The 20,047-nt window shown below is 46.7% G+C and overlaps 1 protein-coding gene across 1 annotated transcript; it reads right to left on the bottom strand.

Annotated features, from left to right (window-relative positions):
• Window positions 1-774: 774 nt before the first annotated feature.
• LOC130265064 (uncharacterized) lies at window positions 775-6,707 on the bottom strand. Its single transcript, XM_056513837.1, has 14 exons — window positions 6,219-6,707; window positions 6,024-6,088; window positions 5,769-5,918; window positions 5,437-5,585; window positions 4,427-4,577; window positions 4,012-4,199; window positions 3,777-3,914; window positions 3,404-3,518; window positions 3,120-3,257; window positions 2,443-2,905; window positions 2,196-2,297; window positions 1,749-1,851; window positions 1,429-1,485; window positions 775-1,133 (listed from the first exon to the last, which is right to left on the bottom strand). The coding sequence occupies exons 1-14, from the start codon at window positions 6,334-6,336 to the stop codon at window positions 1,112-1,114; spliced, it is 1,959 nt and encodes a 652-aa protein (XP_056369812.1). The 5' UTR covers window positions 6,337-6,707; the 3' UTR covers window positions 775-1,111.
• Window positions 6,708-20,047: the final 13,340 nt, after the last annotated feature.

Here is a 20,047-nt window from a genome sequence, read left to right on the forward strand (position 1 = left end):
GAGGGCCATGCACTGGTAGGGAGCAGCCTCCAACAAGACCAGAGCAGAATCCTCTCAGCAGAGCCTGAGCTTGTGACCTTGGCCATCAGTTCAGCAGACAGCAAAGTGCTTCCTTCCCTCCATCACTGAACCTCAGCCACACGAGTCCTGCTTTCCTTCAGCATTTGCTGCTTCTTCCTTCTTTCTGAGGAAGTTCTCTGTGTTGAGTTTAGAAGCTCATGCTGCCTTTTTTAAGGTGCCTGAGTGGAGGAGAGTGTCAGCAGCTGCAGCCCAGGGCTCGTGTCCCATCAGTGTTTGTAACGATGGCACCATCGCTGCTGCCTTGGGACAGCCGGGTGTGGCAGGCGAGTCTGCCCTCAAGCACGGCCACTGAAGTCAGTCAGGGGGACAGGCTGCAGCTGCAGCTGCCAAGCGTGGCTGTGAGGCTGGCAAGGCAGGAGAAAGCCATGGGGACCACTTTCCCGACACCTTTTGCCAAGCCACATAAAATTGTGCCTTATCCTGGCAGGCTTTGGCAGCACCGCATCCCTTCACGCCTCCCACTGTCCCCTGCAGCCATCTCCAGGGACCAGGCTCTCAGGGATCCCCGCCGCAGCTCCGGCCTCGGCCCAGCCGCTCTGTTGGAAGCCTTAAGGCTTCGGCAGAACCACCAAAGGCCAAGGGGCTTTTGGCCACTTTCCCTTGGCCAACCTTCCGAGCACAAGGACCCTTTTTCCCCTCTTCCCCAATGGCCTGAAGACTCCGGGCACCAAAAGAAAGCTCCTGGACCTCTGTGTATAACAGCAGCATTTTATTAATCCTACTAATTCCTAATTAACTAATCTAATACTTTACTAATTTGCTAAACTATTACACTAGGCTGAAATAAAACTACATAAAGAAGAGAGGTTTTCCTGCAGGCTCTGGTGGCCCCATCAGAGGCACACTCCCACATCAGTTCTCCACAGCATTCCAGCAGGAGAACTGGCCACGGCCACCCAGGGAAGGCCGTGACTTCCAGAGCCGGCGAAATCGATCTAGAATCCTCTCGAGTCGGGAGGAGGGAATGCTCTGTACAGCCATATTTATGTACAGAGTTTGAAGTGCCAGGCATGAGATGGCAGGGCTGATGTCATCTGCCATGTCCTGAAGGGCTGGAAGAGAGACAAACAGAGGCACAGTCAGAGCCTGCATCTGCGGGGACCTGGGGAGACCCTCCTGACCCGTCCATGCCCGCCAGCTCTTGCCACGGCCTGGAGGCAGCAGGAGACAGCAAGGAGCAGCTGGAAGGTGCTGGCCCCGACTCTCCCTCGCACAGGCCCCTGAAAGGTCTCTGTGCTCTGCCCACGCCGCCCCTGGTGCGCGCAGGGAGCAGAGCCCTCCGCAGGCGGGGCAGGGAACGCAGCTGCCAGCGCCAGCCCCCGCTGCCAGCCCGCCGGCCTCACTCACCCCTGCTCAGGAGCTGCAACTCTCGCTGCTGCTCTCTCAGGAACCGCCCGGCCAGCCCTGGCAACACAGAGCCCGTCACGGCCCCAGCGGCACGGCTGCCCCACAGCGGCGCTGCCAGCCCTGTGGCCGCCGCACCTCCTTCCCCTGCAGGGCTCAGCCCGGGCCCTCGCCGCACCCTGCCGCCCAAGGGCACGGCTGGCACAGGGCGGCAGCAGCCCCGAGGCCAGGCGGGGCTCCACGGCCCCGGCCCGGATGGCAGCAGCTGCCGGGGCTGGGGCCGAGCTGCGGCGGGGCGGGGAGGGAGCCGGCCGTGTGCTCACCCAGGAAGCGGACGGCCGCCTCTCGCAGGGGCTCCTGTGGGCTCCGCAGGTACGGCAGGGCCTGCCGCAGGTGCTCGGCCGCTCGGTCCCTGTCCTGTGCCAGCTGCGGAGAGCGGCGGGAGGGAAGGGTCGGGGCGGGCTCTGCCCCTTGGCCCCGGGCTGCCCTGCCCGCACAGCCCCGAGGGGAGCAGAGGGCCCGGCAAGGCGCGGTGCTGCCCCGCAGCAGAGCCCGGCTGGGTCGGGGCTCCATCAGCTCCTGCCCTGGGGCCACAGGAGCCTGGAGAAGAGCCCGCCTGGGCAGCCCGGGGAAGGGAGCAGCGTGTGGGGCGCAGGCCGGTGCCCCTGGGTGCAGCACTGGGCAGGGGCCACAGCTGCCAGCCCCACAGACTGGGCACCGTGGGCAGGGGCTTCTCCAGGCTGGGGCTGGGGCTTGCAGGCTGTCCTTACCAAGCACTCCCCAAACCTCCACATCTGATCCGTCAGCACCAGATGCTCCAGATCCCTCCTCTTGAGGAAGCACACTGCAGCAAGCAGCGTTTCCCGAGAGGCCTGCAGAGAGCCAGAGATGGCACGGCAGCCCAGGGCACAGGAGCTGCCTCCCTGTGCCAAGGCCACGAGGAGACTGGAGCCCATGAGGTGCCAGGGTGAAGGGAGACAGCTGAGCATGGGGACACCAGCGGCCAGGAGTCCTCACCTCTGCCACGCGCACGTTCTCGTTGTGGCAGTTGAAGAAGAGCGGGAGCAGGCTCTTGCTCACAAGCATCTTCAGGGCCTTTTTCCCCTTTGCCTCTACCAACCTCATCACATCTTGGAAGAGGCGAATGGAGAGCAGCTGCACTTGGCGTTTGTCCTGTTGGAAAGAAGCAAAAGCCTTCCACATCAGCTGCTCCAGGCCTCTCTGTGCACAGGCCCGGAAATCCATGGGACACCACACTTGGGGGCAGCTCCCACTGGCCGTGGCTGGGGACACAGAGCCTTATATTGTCCAGGAGTGGCCAGAGCGCTGCAGCCAGCCGCAGGGCGATGGGGCTGGGTATGGCGAGGTCTCTGTGCAGCAGCAGAGCGCTGAGCACGACGGCGCTCGTCTCAACAATTTCTTCGTCTGCATCCCGCAGCAGGTCCACAAGGCGTTCAGTCAGGGTGTGCATTCTTTTGTTCTGCATGGAACACAAGGCTGGGCAACCCCATGCTGCTGCTGCTGCCATGGAGCCCAGGGGCCGCAGGCCTGTCCTGGAGCACTCGGGCAGCTGGACAGCAACGCAGGAGAGCTGGGAGCAGCTGCCACGGCTACCGAAGCCCAGCTAAGCTCAAGGGGTTGCTTTCCCCAGTGCCACGCTGCCAGCACAGCTTCAGCCGCTGCCTCCTCCTCACCATCGAGGGGTCCCTGCTGAGCACCACGAGGCCTCTGAGAGCCAGGCGCTGCATCTCCTTGGACTCGCTCTGCAGGTGCCTTGGCATGATCTCCAGGATGCCGTCAGCCCATTTACTGAAGTCCACGAACTCCAGGAGCTGGAAGGCACAAAGCAGTGACCGAGGTGCCCAGCTGGCAGGAGCTCAGAACTGCACAGGGCTGCGCCATTCCAGGCAGCAGCGGCTGTGCGAGGGCAGAGGGGTAGGAGTCAGCTCAGCGGGGCAGCGCTGGCCATGGGGCTCACCTCCACAAGGAACGCCATGGCAGGCAGTTCCCAGTCTGAAATGCCTTGGCTGAGGAGCTCCAAGAGGTAGGACATGATGTAGTGATGCCAATACACAGAGACACCGTGCATCTCCCTGGTGGGGGGAAAAGACGCCATTGCCCCTGAGCCAGGCAGGCAAAGCTCTCCCAGGGCTGACTCCCAGAGGCCTGGTCTGTTCCCAAGCACCCCATGGGCTCTTTGGGAGGCGGCTGTTCCCAGGCCCCCTCTGCCAGCCCTTTCCAGTCTGCTTTTCATTCTCTTTGTGACAAGACCCTCTCACCCATGGCCACAGGAACTGTGTGGGGCACTCTGGGCACAAATGGCAGCAGCAGCATGGAGAAGGGGGTCTCACCTGGCCAGCAGACCCACTGCATAGTGGTGGGTGCCAGCATAGAGCAGCGTGTCCCAGCCACCCTTGCGCTCCATGGCCAACACCACATGCTCACACTGCACTCGGCAGAGCAGCACCTTCAGAGTCTGCACTGCAAACCTGTGTGCAGAGCAAAGCCCAGGTCACACTGGCAGCTCTGACTCCTGCCTTAGGGCATGGGAGGGATGGGGAGACTGGTGGGACTGGGATGGAGCACCTTTGGGGGTTGGTGGCAAGGCCAAGTTGCTCCTGGCATTCCTTCCAGAAGGTATCAACCACCTCTGGTGTATACAGTGTGCTGATGAAAGCTTGGAAGAGCAGACGCAGAAACAGAGAGGGGGAGTACTCCAGCACTATAGGTGGGCACCAGGTCCAGTTGAAGACATTCCACAGTGTCACGGTTGCCTACAAGAAATAAAGCACCCAGAGACAAGAGTAGGTGCCAAGACATCCATGTGCAGGGCCTGAGCATGCGAGGGAGAGGCCGGGAGAGACACCGTGGGAGCAGCCAGGCTGGTGCCCCAGGTTCAGCGCAGTGCCTGAGGCAGGCAGATGCAGTTGTGGGGAGGACAGAGAGCTGGCTGCTCGAGAGGTGGCCTAGGGGCAAGCAGAAGTCAGTTGCAGGAACTCACAGCCAGAGCAAAGACTCCTGTGCTGTCCCCATCAGAGGTGTACACGGAGGTGTCCACTGGCCAGGCGCTCAGCACAGTGATGAGGATCTGCAGCGCCGGCTCCGCAGTCCCCGTGGAGGTCAGGATCACCCCCCACATGGCCGCAGCAGCTCTGTGGGGTCAGAGCTCTGTGTCAGTGATACCGAAATAATGAGAAAAAGGACTAATGTAGATATAGTAGTAGTCATGCTAAGGCTTAGAAAACTGCAGTTTTCGGACAGGCCCTGGAAACCAACATTGTGAAACAATAGTTAAAGAAATTAGTAGAGCGTATAGAACATTTAGAACTGTGAAAACAATAAGGAATTAGTAGAGCATATAGGACATTTAGAAACTTACAAGATAAGGCTAAAGTATAATAATAAATAAAGGGTTCTGGTGATGGGAAAACATGCAAGGGGGATTAAGGGGAGTAGCCTATAGTTCTGAGTAGACAAGCATGCAGAATTTATAACTTTTAGGAATGATATCTACAAGATTTATGTATCTGTATTGTCTTGAAGAATGTGTACTTTTGCAAGTAGACCATTTTGTAAAAAGGTATAAAAACCTGACAGAAAAAGGGAACTGTGGGATCCTGACTTTGGACGCTAGTCCGCAGGTTTCCCCGGGCCCTGAATAAAGCACCGCATAAACTAACTCTGTTAGTGTTCTGTTTGGGGCATCGGGCAACATCAGGGGGTCTCGGCCACAGCACCGTGGCCTGGGCTGCTGCAGGGACCTGCACTGGCCGTCAGCCCTGCCTCTGCCCACTGGCCCTGGCCAGCAGCGCCCAGCCAGCTCACGGGGGTGCAGCCCCGTAGGGAGGGAGCGTGGCAGCACGCTCAGGGGCTGACATGGCAGCACTGCAAACGGAGGGGCCGCAGGGGCTTGGAGCTGTGCCCCTGTGTGGCACTCAGCAGGGACAGGCTCTGCAGGGTACCGGGGGATGAACCCTAAGCCCTCAAGGCAGGTGGGGCTGCCCAAGGTACCTGTCACCCGATGGGGCCCAGCGCAAGAGAGTCATGAGCACATCATAGGGGTGTTCCTTGGTCAGCTCCAGCAGGGCCTTGTCCAGCCTGTGCCCAGCAGACTCATTGGCCGTGAGCCACTTGTGGATGTACTTCACCATGGCTGGCACCTGCAGAAGGCGTGGGGAGACCTGGAGACCTGCCAGAGCAGCAACTTCCCCAGCTTCCCCTGAGAAGTGCTGCCCTTCCCACCACGTTGGGCTGGGCCTCAGAGGCTGAGGGAAGCCAGCAAAGCCGGCTTGAGGCGCCACACAGTTCCTGGGGCGATCAAGCCCTGGCCACAGGCTGCTTACTTGCTTTGGATTGGAGACACCCTTCTCCACAAGCAAATCCAGCATGGCAGCACTGGTCTCAGCACTGAAGAGGTGAAAGTTTGCCGAAGGCCCAGTGCCCACACCGGTGGTCTCTTCCCGCCAAACGCACACGATGAATTCACAGATCATCTGCAGAAGGGCAGGAAGAGAGGGAGAATCCATGGAGTGCTCCAGGCACGGTGCTGGGCTGAGCAGTGACAGCAGGCCCAGCCCAGGTGGGGATGGCTGCAGTACCTGCGCTGCTCTGCGGAAGCGGCCACGGGCAGGGTCCTGCTCTTGTGTCCAGTCCATGGCTGCACCTGGCACAGAGCAAGCGCAGCCAGGGCTGAGGGGCTGCGGGAGAGGCCGGAGAGCAGGGCCCAGCCCTGCATTCCCAGCCAGGGACAGCCCCGGGATGCACCAGCCCTGTGGCCCAGCTCTGGCACTCACCCTCCTGCAGCAGCTGGAGCTGCTCCAGCTCTCCAGGCTGCTGTGCTGAGGTAGCTGCAGCCTCCTCCTCCTCCTTCACCCAGGCCAGCTTGGGCACCCTGGGGGGTGTCTGCTCCATGTCTCTCTTTGGAGTTAGGATGGCCTGCAGGAGAGATGCCTGGGAAAAACTCAAAGATCAAGTGCTGCAGGTGTGCCTTGAAAGCACAGCTGCAACAGAGAAGCCTTGGGAAGGCTGAAGGACAGTAAGTCCTGCAGTCTGTCCTCGAGGGCAGCGGCCGCAGGGACGGCAGATGCTTTGGAAATGCTCCGGCTCGCCGAGTCCCGCAGTCTGGCCTCGAGGTCACCTGCACAGGTAGCACTTTGGGAAAGCTCCGGGTCAGCAAGGAACGGGCTGGCTGTGCGGGGGCTCCTCACAGCACCGCTCTCTCCGTCCTGTCCCGACGCGTGCACCGAGCACTGTGGCGTGGCCGTGTCGCTGCCAGCACCTATGTCACCGCGTGTCACAAAGGGTCACCCTTGTACGCCGTGTTCTGTTCCATCCCACGGTGACCACGGTGCTCTGTGTCACAAAGAGCCCTAGGACACACCCCCACGTGCCCTGGGGACACCCCCACCCCCCCAAACTGCCCCAGCTTGGAAGGAAGATGTTCCCCGAGTGTCAAGGACAGCCAAAGAGGAACTTGAGGATCGGGTCAAACAACAAGCAGATGCTCCTCTGCTCTGCCTGCTCAGGGCAGCAGAAGGAGCCCCCACGGTTGCCGACGCAGCTGCAGCAGGAAGGGCACTGGGGCCTTCCAGAGAAGCTGCCAGGGCCTCTTTGGGACATGATCCGGTGCTGGGTGGCCGTCACACACGCAGGGCTGTGACACAGACATGGGACGTATGGCCCAGGACACGAATGCTGCTCGGAGCCCTGGGGAGTACTGGAATCAACAGAGGTGGCAGAGTCCCTGCTAAAGGAGACCTGCTACCCCCGAGCCCTGACAGTGCTGGTGCCTACCCTGCCACAGAAACCTGTGCCCCCGGGGAACTTCTGTGCCAGAGTACAGCCAAAGCCCATGTGCATTGGTGTCTGTGCTCCTTTCTAAAGGTGCCTGTTGGCAGGAGCACCTGGAGCAATTGGTGGCAACACCTGGTCTTTGTCAGAAGGCAGAAGCTGTTGCTCCTTCCTGGAATGATTTTTGCTTGGAAGTGATTATCTGCGGCACAAAAACCCCATGAGCTGTTGACTTTCCCAGCACAATTAGATTCTTACAGAGATCCTGTCAAGTTTCCTTGTGTTCTTCTGACTGTTTTTCTTGCTTTCCGGAAAAAAATATCAGACCAGTGTGTGATGGCCAATGCTCCAGGTTGCTGCCTGTCTGCCTGTGGCCAGCAGCTCATGTCCAAACACATCTGGCTGTGTGCTGGGCAAGGGAATGGACAGGCACTCGCAGCGATTTTCCCTGGTGAACCGGCGAGGAACCTGGGCAAGTGCAGAAGAAAGGGATAACTCAGGCATGAGACAAGCTGTTCTGTGTCTCTGATGATGCTGCCAGCACCATGAAGGAAGAGTCAAGACAAGCGCTGGAAGCAAACATATCCTGCCACTTTCTGCTCTTCCATGGACACGGAACACACTTGTTCCCATGGCTCCAGGAGACCTGATCCAGGAACAAGGGAGGGCCATGCACTGGTAGGGAGCAGCCTCCAACAAGACCAGAGCAGAATCCTCTCAGCAGAGCCTGAGCTTGTGACCTTGGCCATCAGTTCAGCAGACAGCAAAGTGCTTCCTTCCCTCCATCACTGAACCTCAGCCACGAGTCCTGCTTTCCTTCAGCATTTGCTGCTTCTTCCTTCTTTCTGAGGAAGTTCTCTGTGTTGAGTTTAGAAGCTCATGCTGCCTTTTTTAAGGTGCCTGAGTGGAGGAGAGTGTCAGCAGCTGCAGCCCAGGGCTTGTGTCCCATCAGTGTTTGTAACGATGGCACCATCGCTGCTGCCTTGGGACAGCCGGGTGTGGCAGGCGAGTCTGCCCTCAAGCACGGCCACTGAAGTCAGTCAGGGGGACAGGCTGCAGCTGCAGCTGCCAAGCGTGGCTGTGAGGCTGGCAAGGCAAGAGAAAGCCATGGGGACCACTTTCCTGACACCTTTTGCCAAGCCACATAAAATTGCGCCCACAGCATCCTGTCTTTTGGCATCCTGGCTGGCGTGGATGCCTTCCCGAGGAGGTTCAAACCTTCTGGGTGCTGCTGTTGCTGTGCACACCCTGGTGATTTTTCTCTGGTGTGCAGAGCCATGTTGACAGCAGCAACACCACAGGCCAGCTGCAGGAAACATCGTCCCTGTCATGGCAGCAGTAGCTCAGTGGGCCCTGAGCACAGGGTCAGGGAGGTCTCGGCCGCACAGCACCGTGGCCTGGGCAGCCACGGGGGCCCGGGCTGACCGCCAGCCCTGCCTCTGCACACTGTGCCTCAGCAGCAGCTGCAGGTGTTTCTCAGAGATTTCCTTCTGTCTACTAAAATACATGAGCAGCTGACTTTTGAGCATAATCTGTCACTTCAAGCATTTTGAAGTCTCTCCTTGTGCACTACATGTCATCTGAGGCCTGAGCAGCAGGTGGAAGGGGAGAAGGATGTATGAGCAGTCATAATGGAAAGCCAGTGGCAGGCAGGTGCAGGCATGGGTGCTGCCCAAAGACCATTACATGGTGAATCGGCAACGAGCAGTTTTAGTGAAGACCAAAGTCCCAACTTGGAATGCCCAATTTCATGAACAATTTCACATTCTGACACTCTGCAGACTGCCCAAACCATGTGTATGTGCATGTATCTAGATGGATAAAATTCTATGTAAGGTCATGTTCATTTTCAGTTTTGGTGCATCTCTTTTGTACATAACATTGAGATATCATTAACTATCAGTCAACCTTAATTAGGATTCAGGTTATTGCAATAATAATTGATATTATTAATTTTTCTTTTCCTTTTTTTTTTTTTTTTTAATCTTAAGATTAAAAATAAATATCTGGAAAGAAATAATGGAAGTTTATCTTAAAACTGCTTATTTGTCAGAACTTACTCATGTCATTGATATGTATGGAAAAAAGTGTACAACCTGTGACATAGTAGGTCATAGATATTTTTGATAAATACTAGTGAGTGAGTTAATCTGGAAGACAAATACATTAAACTGTATTTTCTGCAAGAATACATATTTTGACCATTCAAAGAAAAAAAAAGAGTCCTGTTCCCAATCTCTATTATTTTTTCATTCTACTGCAGTACATTTGTCAGCTTTTGACGGGGTTAATAACATAAAGAGGAGTAGTCATTCTATGCTTTTCTTACAATCCTAAATTAATCTACTTTCAGTCCATCAATCAGTGGTCATAATTTTAGGCTGACTGTTTCCATTGTAGGGGAAAGAGTCTCATTTAAATTGATTGATAAATTGAGAAGTTTTGATAAAATACAGTCTACTTTTATTAATTTCTTGATTTAATAATGAGCTGTCTGATTTTCTTTTCTGTTCATCCCCCCTCCTTACTTCAGCTCCCCTTGATATACACTATGAGCATTGGTCTTTTTCAGTTCTGTCATCATTTCATTCCTGATATGCCTGATATTTTTTTCTGTACATTTTTGAGTTTTATGTACAGTCTTTATGTTACCTTTTGTCTTAGACATGTAAAATACCTGCTATAGATGCCAAAATTCTTGTAGTGAATAGACAATTGATTTACCTGCATTAGTATTATCTCCTTGATAGTTCCAGAAATACCAGAGGCTTGAGAAACACCTTTTCCTGCCACATACTTTGAAACATGGGGATTATGCTTTCTGTAAGAAAATAACCTTTCTGAACTTTTAGAGGGCTTTTTTCCAGTATTTTATTGTTTTCAAAATATGCACAGATGTATAATTATTTACTTTTAACTCTGCTAAGCCTTTGGTCTCAACATTATTTTAAGAGAATTTGAAAGCTACTGCATCACTGTGTTCAGAATGTAGACTTTGCTTTTATACTAATTTATTTTGGTTTTGGTTTGTTTGTTGTTGTTGTTGGTTTTGGTTTTAGTTTGTTTGGTTTTGTTTTGGTTTTTTTTTAATAGTAGAACCCAAGAAGTGGTAAATCCAAACCATATAATTAATTTCTTTTTAAGTAAATGTTTAGCTTTATAACTTTTCGACCTCAGAGAAGCAATAAGAAATCTTTGTATTTCCAGAAGTTTTCAGCAAAAAGTATGAAAACATGAGGAAAATAGACAATGAAGTGGGAGTTAAAGTGGCAGGTCGGGGTTCTGCCCACAGTACAAACATGCTTGCATGGGAGATGGTGTCTTGAAGTTATGTTACGTGTTACATCAATAGTTAGAGAAAATAAAATTTAAGGGGAAAAAAGGAAAATCAAAATAATCTTTCAAGAGATCCCTGTTAGAAGCTGAGTTCTGTTACCTACAATAGGAAAACAATGGGCCTTGGTCTCAAATCAAGGTCATAGTCTGTTTCATACTCTGTTAAAATTCTTGACTTATGGAAAGAAGAGTGACTTAAGGCTGCTTTTTATCTTTGTAAGGTAATAAAGTATTCCTTTTTGGATATTACTGTAGAATTTTCAAATTAAAAATATACCCATTATTTTTAATCCACTTCCCTCTGAAGTAACACAAACTGATCAACTGTGAAGGCAGGTTATGAGGATAGAAAACTGGCTTGTTTTGTTGGATGTGATTATTATTTTTTGGTCTTTCTGTTTATTTCAATATATCTTTCTCCTGAATTTTTTTTTTCTACTGTCCAATTTTTCTCTTCTGGAAAGTTGTTCACCCTCAATATTAGTATGTTTTTTCCAAGGGACTGACTTTTTGAAACTGAACTCTCTAAATTATGTTTTTAGTAGAACTTAAAAGTTAATGAATTTAAAAATGCTACTCCTAAAAGCCTTACACTGATTGGTAAAACATTATTTTAAAATATACCTGTCTAGGTAACCTAAACCCAAAATTTGGTTTAGCTTTTTGGCTTTGATTCTAATTTCAGCTAATTGCCCTTTTAGCCTGGTGCTCTCTTCTAGTGAAAGCATGGTACAATTTCTGAAACTTGTTGTGCACTCAGGAGCACAAGAGAGAGTAAAATAATCAGGTGTGGGGAATGTCAGAAAGTTTATCTTATAGGAAATTCTTATCTGATCTTACTTCAAGAGTCAAAACTATTGATAAATTTAAATGATAATTAGAATTTCTAGGGCATTTGTGTTGGCAACTGAGAGAAATAACTGCACCTTAGATACATGTGAGAAAATCATAAAGAGACTGAGGAATAAAAAATTAAAGAAGAGAGATCTTTTTTTTTATTGTCAAATTAAATACTATTATAAGAGAAAAAGATGAAATCAGAAAAAGTTACTTGGCCAAAGCTTGAGAGATAGTGGAATATGTTTTGCCTAGTTATGGAAAGGACTTGTTTATTTTAAATATGTGTTTCACCAAGATTAGAGTAAGACAGAAATGACAGTCAAACTGTCTTAAATACAGAAGGTAACCATCTAAAGCTGTGTTGAACCCAAGGTGTTACGATGGTGGCAGTGAAGTGAAAGGTGGCAAAGTTCTAGCCTTCATATGGAAGCAGCAGAGTACACTGGAGAGAGTGGTTCTGCTTTTTACAGAAAATTCTCTAAAACTCTAATGCAAGAAAGAACATAATCTGAATTTGTAAATTCACTTGTCTCTCTGTTTCAACAATTTATTTCTAAAAGGTTCAAGTGAAGATAGCTTGAATTGCAGTTGATGTTACAGAGATTCTTGGTGTATGGGATTTACTAGCGAACTCAGAATTGATACTGTAATAATGCTCTGTGCTACAAATTGCAAAAAAAGGGAATCCTCAGAATTTAATAAGGTAGAATTCCATGGAAGGAAGTAAAACTTTCCATGGTGCTCTTCCACAAATCTGTCGGTGTCTCCAACAATTGAAGCCCAGTTTAGACTATGCTATTATGTGTCAAATGACCCTTGTAAGCCAAAGGACACCTGCCTTATTATTAATTCTGTAACAAAAGCTTCTCTTGTGTTCCTTTATTTTTACTTCTACCCAAGGTTATGCTTCATATTTATGGAACATTTTCGTTATTCAGCAGGGCTGTCTTCTAATTGGCATATGCTCATTTTCTTGATCATACTAATATAGGCATGTGTTGGTTTCCCGTGCTGGGGAGGATGGGTGGATTCCCCTCGGGGGGACGGCTCCATGAGGCTGGGGAGTGGGAGGGACTCTCCCGTATCTGGCAGCTTCCCCTGTGAGCTGCTGGCACCAGTTGGGGAGCTGATTTGGTAATGGACAGCTCGGGAAGCCAATGGAAGGTTGTTACGCTTTCACAAATCATATGGGATTAAGTTAACTCCTCTCTTTTGGTTTCCGGCTCCCGGGAGGAGAGGTGACTTTGGCCGGGGCTCCAGCCCGGCTCCGGGCTTGGCCTCGGCCTTGGCCCGCGTGGCCCCGGCTCCGCAAGGCCCCGGCCCCGTGTGGCTTTCGGCTCGGCTCGGCTTTGCTGCCCTTTCCACGTGGCACGGCCGAGCGGAGGGATGGGGCAGCCACCAAAGGCTCTCCCTTTTCCCCCCACCCCCGTTCTGAGAAGAGAGGCCCCAGATGATGCACGTGGCTCAGAGTTTTTCCAGCAACAGCCTGGCCTGGCTTCTTCACGACTTGGATACAATTTTAACTTCTTAATGTCTGGATAAGATTTTCAATCTGCCGAGCTTCTCTAAATGAGAAGAAATGAAGCATGGAGACTACAGAGGTCAGCGGAATGAAGATAAAGTTTCTGGTGGGAAGAGATTGAAAAGATGCAACTGATAAGTAGCTGAAAACCTTTTTTGTGGGCTAAGGGGATTGTGGCTACACTAAAATTCCTTTAAACTGTGAAATATACTTGGGGAGGTTTGGATGCTTGAGTAAAAGACTTTTTGCCTCAGGGAAATGGAGCTCTGTCTGTTTTGGGACTGGAATATGAACAGAGACATTTGATAGAGAAGGAGATGAAGAGAATTTTGTTTTTCAGCAGCCTGCCTTTAAAAGTGGCACCCCAAGTGTGTAACATAACCCATTGCACAACTTTGGAAGGACTGTGAAAGAATGGGAGGAGTGTCATAATCTGCAATATTTTCCTGGGCGAATGTGGATTGTGAAGGTGAAGACTCCCCCTAAGCCATAACTAAAAAAGGAGCTTTTCTCTCTTAAGTGAACTGAAATGATTATTTGGGTAGATAACTGACTGAAGTGTTCTCTGTATGTTGTTGTTAAGGAATGTGGAATGAAGGAAAGGGGAGGAGGGAATAATCTAGGAATCTTATTCTGAATAATTCTTTTTGTGTTATTAATACATTCCTTCTTGTACCTTTTTAAGTTTTAAGCCTGCCTTGTCCTTGACTCCTGGGTCCCGTCTCTAAAAGAAATTAAATATATTAAGGTTGGCAAACCCAAGTAACCCTGTGACATTATTTTCCAGTGTCTCTGAGTCTTTTCAGAGGAGAGGTTGCTCATGTGATACCAGAGGTCTTTGGAAGATTCTCCATTCTACAGAGCCATGTTTGATTTTATTCAATGGATTGTATCTGCAGTAGGGCAGTAAAATCATCCTATTTACTGACTGAAAATTATTGCCCTGAAATTGGTCTAAGAAGAGATACAGAAAGAATTGAAAGATTTTGGGATTTTTTTTTCTTTCTCCCATTGTATTTTATTTGCTGCATTAGGTCCAATTTCAAGAAGTGGAGCACTGAAAGTTGAGAGCAAGAGGATGACAGGTGAAAAGTGGAAGGGGTCATTGTGTAGTTTGGAACTGTGCCCTCTCTGTGCTGCAGGGATGTTAAAGTCATTAACTTTTATTTCAATATGAAAGCAAAGGAACAATTTATAGTAATTCTTCCCAGGGGACAAAAGAAAGGAGATATAAATGTCTTTCCTCACACAGTTCTCTTAAACCCTCCATGAAAATCCAAATGGGATAGTAATGAGCACTGCCTTCAACAGCAGTTCAGTTGGTGAGAGTGGAGGATATGTGAAGAAGAGTATGAGATTTTGGAGGCTAGAGCTGCAACACAGGCAAAGGAAGAGGAGATAGAAAGATAGATGTGTGACACCCATGTTTGAATGTGAAAAAGTATGATATGATATGAAAGAAATTCTAACAGTCCTAATGCAGAATTTGTAAGGGAAAATATAAGGGAAAAACGAACACAATTATTTTGAGGAGAGATGACAAAAAATATTATCTGGTTTTGCCCTATAATGTATAGAACATAAATTGTGTAAATTCGAGGATGATGATACACAATTAACAGCGTCTCCTAACTCATATCTGTGTTTATCTGAAATGTCACAACATTCAAAAGTAAAACATATTCCCATAATGATGTGCTTCTTAATTGTATCCATAAATGAAAAGTTGCTGACAATATTCATCTTTGCCTACAGGCATTATATATGAGATTCTCTACACCTTCAAGTTCTACCTGAGTATTAGTCTTGAAGGCTTTATCTGATAGTTTTAACTGCCTCATTTTTCAGTTCTGACTTCCATTACCTCCAGCAGAAGCTTAGGTGAATTTAATTTTCTCACTGATTTTTTCAAGGACGTGCTTCTAGTTTGTCTCATCTAAAATTTCTAAGTTCTCATTATACTCAAGTTTATGAAGCTTGTAGTGGAAAGATTGGGCCCTTTAGTTTTGACCTGACTGTGCTGATTTCCTTACCACTTACATGCACTAAATCCAAGCAAACATATTTTAGAAATAAACATTAGATTTATTGCTTTCGAGCCTCTGTAAACACTTGTGCTGATTTCTCTACTAGATAAATGTATAGAAAGGTCAAGAATATAAAAATTAATATATTCATCAGTATGAAGAAACTACTGCTATTAAACCTAACTATTGTTACATCAAATGCTCAGATGGTTAAAGCTAAATCAAATCAAAAAGTTTGTACAAACTCTTAGGTATAGGAACAAGGTATCCATGATTTCTGTCCAATTCCTGGACTTTTTATTCACTTCTTTTAGGGGATAGTTTTAAATGCTGCTTTCACTGAAAAAAATAATTACAAAGGCTAGGATGGTGCCCTGCAGATGGCATTGCCCTACTCTCTGATCCCCTCCTCCAAATAAGGAGAATCAGGTAATGTTGAGGGCTGTTTGCAGTTGGGTTACACCCAGGTCATGGGTTCAATCCCTATATGGGCCTTTCAATTAAGAGTTGGACTTGATGATCCCTATGGGTCCCTTCATACTCAGAATATCCTGTGATGCTTCTGTGATGCTTCAAAGGGTTTTGAATAGCTTCAAAGTTGTAGATTCCACACCCTCTATGGATAGCCTCTTCCAGTACTTCACTATCCTCTCAGTAAAAAATACTTTTCTTATGTTTAAATGGAATTTCCTGTATTTCAATCTATGCCTTGTCCTGTCAATGGTCATTACATTTGCTCAATCTTCACTCATCCCCATCAAGTATTTCCACATATGGATAAAATCCCTGAGTCTTTTCTTCTCCAGCCAGAGGAGTCCCAGCTCTCTCAGCCTCTCTGCACACGAGAGGAGCTCCAGTCCCTTCATCCTCCTTGCAGCCCTTCGCTGGAGCAGCCCTGGTAAGCACGTACCTGCCCTGCACTGGGGGGCCAGAACAAGACACAGGTGCTGATCCCCTGATCATGGGAAGGATTGCCTGCTCTGACCTTCTGGCAATGTGGTATGGGAATGCTGTCCAGCTGTGTAGGCTTTTGCAGCAAGATAGAGATGCAGCCAGAATAACTCCCCATAAATGAATTTAGCCTTGGTTTAAATGCACACAGGTTTGTGGAGTCTTTTAAAGGAAAATATTTGGATTAAAAGTTGTATAAGGGAGAATTAAAATAGAAAGCAGTACTTAATTTTCAAAATCTTTGAGTTATAAAGGACACCAGAATTCTTAAAAAGAATGAGGAAGAGCACAAATTTGTGATTAATCTGAGCTATGAATTAAGAATGATTATTAATCCTTATTTATCATCTATAAAATAGATTCTTTTTAAAGTGCCTTGCTCATCTACTGAATACTTGACAGACTTCCTTTCCTGTTGCTGCACTTCACATTGATGGATGCCTCCTTTTATTGCTGGTCATAATTTCCCATATCAATATTATTGTAAACTGGATTGCTTAAAAAAGAGAACCTTCTTTCCTGTTAAATTATCTGTATTAGATAGAATACAAATTTCAGTTATTTAATCCTTCTGCTTCCATATTCACAGAGTGTACTAATTCTTCTGTGTGCATTGATCTCAGAGTATATGGCCACAAGTCACCTGTTTTCACTTGTTTCTAGGGAGCTGAAACTTTTCTGAGGAATACCTTATCAGTATGTAATAAATGCAAGATATTTGTGGTATATCACAATTCAGAATAAGGTCTTTTCCTTTCAGGTTGAGGTTTTCTTACTTGTTTGGTTTTTGTGTTGTTTTGTGGTTTGGTTGGTTGGTTGGTTTGGGGTTTTTTGTTTTGGCTTTTTTTGTGGGATTGTTTTGGGGGTTTTTTTCTTTGGTTGGTTTGATGGTTATTATTTATTTTTTTTTTTTTTTAGCGTTTGTTCTTGTTTTCATTTTTTGTTGTGTTGTTTTGTTTTGGGTTTCTGTTTTATTTGTCACTTTAAAGGAACTGTATCATAATGCAAAAATAGAACCATGATTAAGTTACCAAAAAATGAAGTGTTGTTTTAGCCTGCTCCTACATGCCAAGTCCAACCAATTTCCCACTGACAAAGCTGTGACAGTCCACATGGTTTATTTGCAGGAGGGGGAACTTTTCTTTTTTTATACTCTATATGTGAAAAGAAAACAGACGCTAATTTTATCTTTACTGTACCTTTCTGGTCAAGAAAACTCACCTCTCAGAAGAGCTGGGGTTGCCCAGTAGTTATGATGACAGTTGCCTTTTAAAGAAGCAAGGAATGAAGCATCTGAGGAAAGTATGTGTCCTGCCAGGAGCACAGTGGGATAAATGTCTTCCATTTGAGGTAAGATGTACTGACAGCTCAGTAGGAGCAGCTGAAATTGACTGTGCCTTTGGAGGTTTCATACTGACCTGAATCACTGGCATGTGTCTAATAATTTGAATAAATCTTGCTTTTTCTGCAGAGCAGTAAAAAGAACTATGTTGCATGACTATTAATTATAAATTTGACCACAAAGAGGAATTGTAGTTTTTAAAAAAAGAAAAGGCTAAAAATACTTCAAAAGTAATTTGTTGTGATTTTATTTAAAAAAAAAAAAAAAAAGGATGAAGAATAATGTAATATAGATGAAGGTGGAAATTAATCAGTGATTTGCAAGCTTTAACTCTCTGCCTTTGTTGCAGTTTAGCTGGGAGCTAAACTGAGGAGCTGACAGTGGAACTGTGGTGAACAGCCAGCAAGTCCTGAGTAGAGCATCAAAAAGAAGGGTAGACTAGTAAGTGTCAAAGACTGTCAATATATATTTAAGGACTAAAATTTTCACCAGAAAATTTTATGCTGATATATCACAGGAAGAGTGTCATGGTGCATCCATTTGTGCTTGCAAGAACTGAATTAAAGAAGTTCTGAGAAACATCAGTCCTACATATCAAAAAGCTTCTGTAATAATTTCTGATTCCTATCTGTTTTTCTGACTTGCATCAATTTTCTGTATTTCCTTAAATGCATTAGAAGATGAAGAAAGCTCATCAGGGCTGTTGATGCTTCTTTTCTGTTTAGAGTTGACAGTTACAGTGATTTGCAATGTTTTTGAAGAATGTTGCAGTCCACACTCTGGCTCAGTTGCTGACTGAGTTCATTCAACATTCCTTGAGTGTTTTCTTTCAAGCTATACAAATTTATAGACTGATACACCATCAAGCTCTTGTAGCAGAAAACAGCATCGGTCAAACTTACAATAGCTAAAGTAGAAGGTATGCTGGTCCAGCCTCTAGAACTAAAGCTTGCCTATTTATTAAATGGCTCAGGGATGAGAATTAATGTTGTCTGCATTTAATTGAAAGAAATGTGGAAAAACTGAAATACACTTGCCAACAGCAGCCTGGTTCAAGTTTACAGAGCTGCAAACTGTTGGCCCTTAGCTAAGGCAATAAGGCATCTCTAGTGCTGTGCAGCGTAGCTGTAACTTCTGAGAATGGGTTTGGATCATCACATTTAAGGAAAATAATGTGTAAACTAGAGTACAACATTAACCTAGAAAGCTGAGAAATGAAGGAAAATGAAAAATAGAGGTGAAGACTTGCCAGTCTATAAAAAAATGAGGTGAGATGGAACAGGGACATTGAAGCAAACCTCCGTAGCTGCTGAAGTTCCAGATTCTTGAATGTGACTTTACTTACTACATTTTTAAAATTTTGTTAGACAATACTACAGAAAATGTACCAGATCTGGACCAAAATAATTTTAAAACAATCTAATTTTTGGTACTTGCATAGCACACACTAGCACCACAGATTTCTACTTATGCACTGGCAAAACTCTTGGGCACTAGAAAGAAGAAAGGAAAGAAATTAAAGGCTTGAAATAAAAACATAAAATAGGCAAAAGTAAGACTTTATTTCAAACAGAATACTGAAATCTGAAGGTTCAATTAAGATTAAAAGAAGGATTGTAAATTTTGTGCTTTAAAATATGCTTTCTAGGGACATATTTCTTTAGACTGGATTATACTTTTATATGACTTTAGGTATCAAATATTTTCAGAAGACGAAAAGGAAGACAAAATTACATGCCTTGTCTTTAGGTATGCTGGCTACCAGGTGGCTGAGAAGGTCAAAGGTATCCTTGCCTCTGTCAGAAATGGTGTGGTCAGTATTGGTGAGGTTGCATCTCCACTTCTGTGTTCCGTTCTCTCCCCCTCATTGCAAGGAAATATTGGAGCATGTCCAGAGAAGGGCAGCTGAGCTGGGGAAGGGTCTGGTGCACAAATGTGGTGGGGACCAGTTAGGGAAACTGGTTAGGCTAAATAACCTGGAAAAATGTCTCAGGGGAGACCTCATCATTCTACTACCTCATGAACTACCTGAAAGGAGACAGAAAAAGGGAAAATGCCCTCAAGTTGCACTAGGAGAGGTGTAGATTGAATATTGAAAATTATTTCTGCACTGAAAGATTAGTCAGGCATTGCAATAGGTTACTCAGGTAAATGGTGAAGTCACATCCTTGGAATTGTTCACAAAGAATATGGATGTGGAATTTGGGGATGTGATGTTGTGGTGACCACAGAGGTGCTGGTTAATGGTTGGACTTGATCGTTTCCAGTTTTAGTGTTTTTATAAGTGTGTTACTCTACAAATCTGGAGAAAGCAAACATTGGTGTTGTAAATGAGAGATTTAATAAAAAACCTAGATGTGACAGATTGAGTTTTTTAATATTTCTTCCTCTCCTTCATTGTTGCTGTCCAGGTGAATCTACACTAAATCTGCTGACAACATTTCCACCTTTGAATTCAGTTGACAAAATGAAGAAAGCCCAGTCTCTCACTGGAATGTGTAATGACAGCCTGTGAGCATATGACATTTTATTATTTCTGCACAGAGCATCTGCCTCTCCCTTAATCTTTTAACTATATTTCCTTTTGCTGGTTCCTTTACCAACAAATGTACAGATATGGAATCATTGTTTGTTGCTTCTTTGAGTCAGCTCTTAATATATTTTTAATTGGATATTTCGGAATGATATTCATTAATTTAATTACAATACTATTTACTATTTACTATTTACTATTTACTATTTACTATTTACTATTTACTATTATTTTAATTACAATTTATTTATTAATTTAATTATATACTAATTTAATTAATA

Source organism: Oenanthe melanoleuca, chromosome Z, assembly GCF_029582105.1.
Source record: "Oenanthe melanoleuca isolate GR-GAL-2019-014 chromosome Z, OMel1.0, whole genome shotgun sequence".
NCBI lineage: Eukaryota > Metazoa > Chordata > Aves > Passeriformes > Muscicapidae > Oenanthe > Oenanthe melanoleuca.

Bases quoted from the DNA above. Each gene is read 5' to 3' on its own strand.
- LOC130265064 (XM_056513837.1), bottom strand. From the start codon at position 6,336: ATGGAGCAGACACCCCCCAGGGTGCCCAAGCTGGCCTGGGTGAAGGAG. The intron at 3,258-3,403 runs GTGAGCCCCATG...TGTGCCTTCCAG, and splicing joins CCATGGCGTTCCTTGTGGAG to CTCCTGGAGTTCGTGGACTT. The intron at 1,486-1,748 runs GTGAGCACACGG...CTGTGTTGCCAG, and splicing joins GGCGGCCGTCCGCTTCCTGG to GGCTGGCCGGGCGGTTCCTG.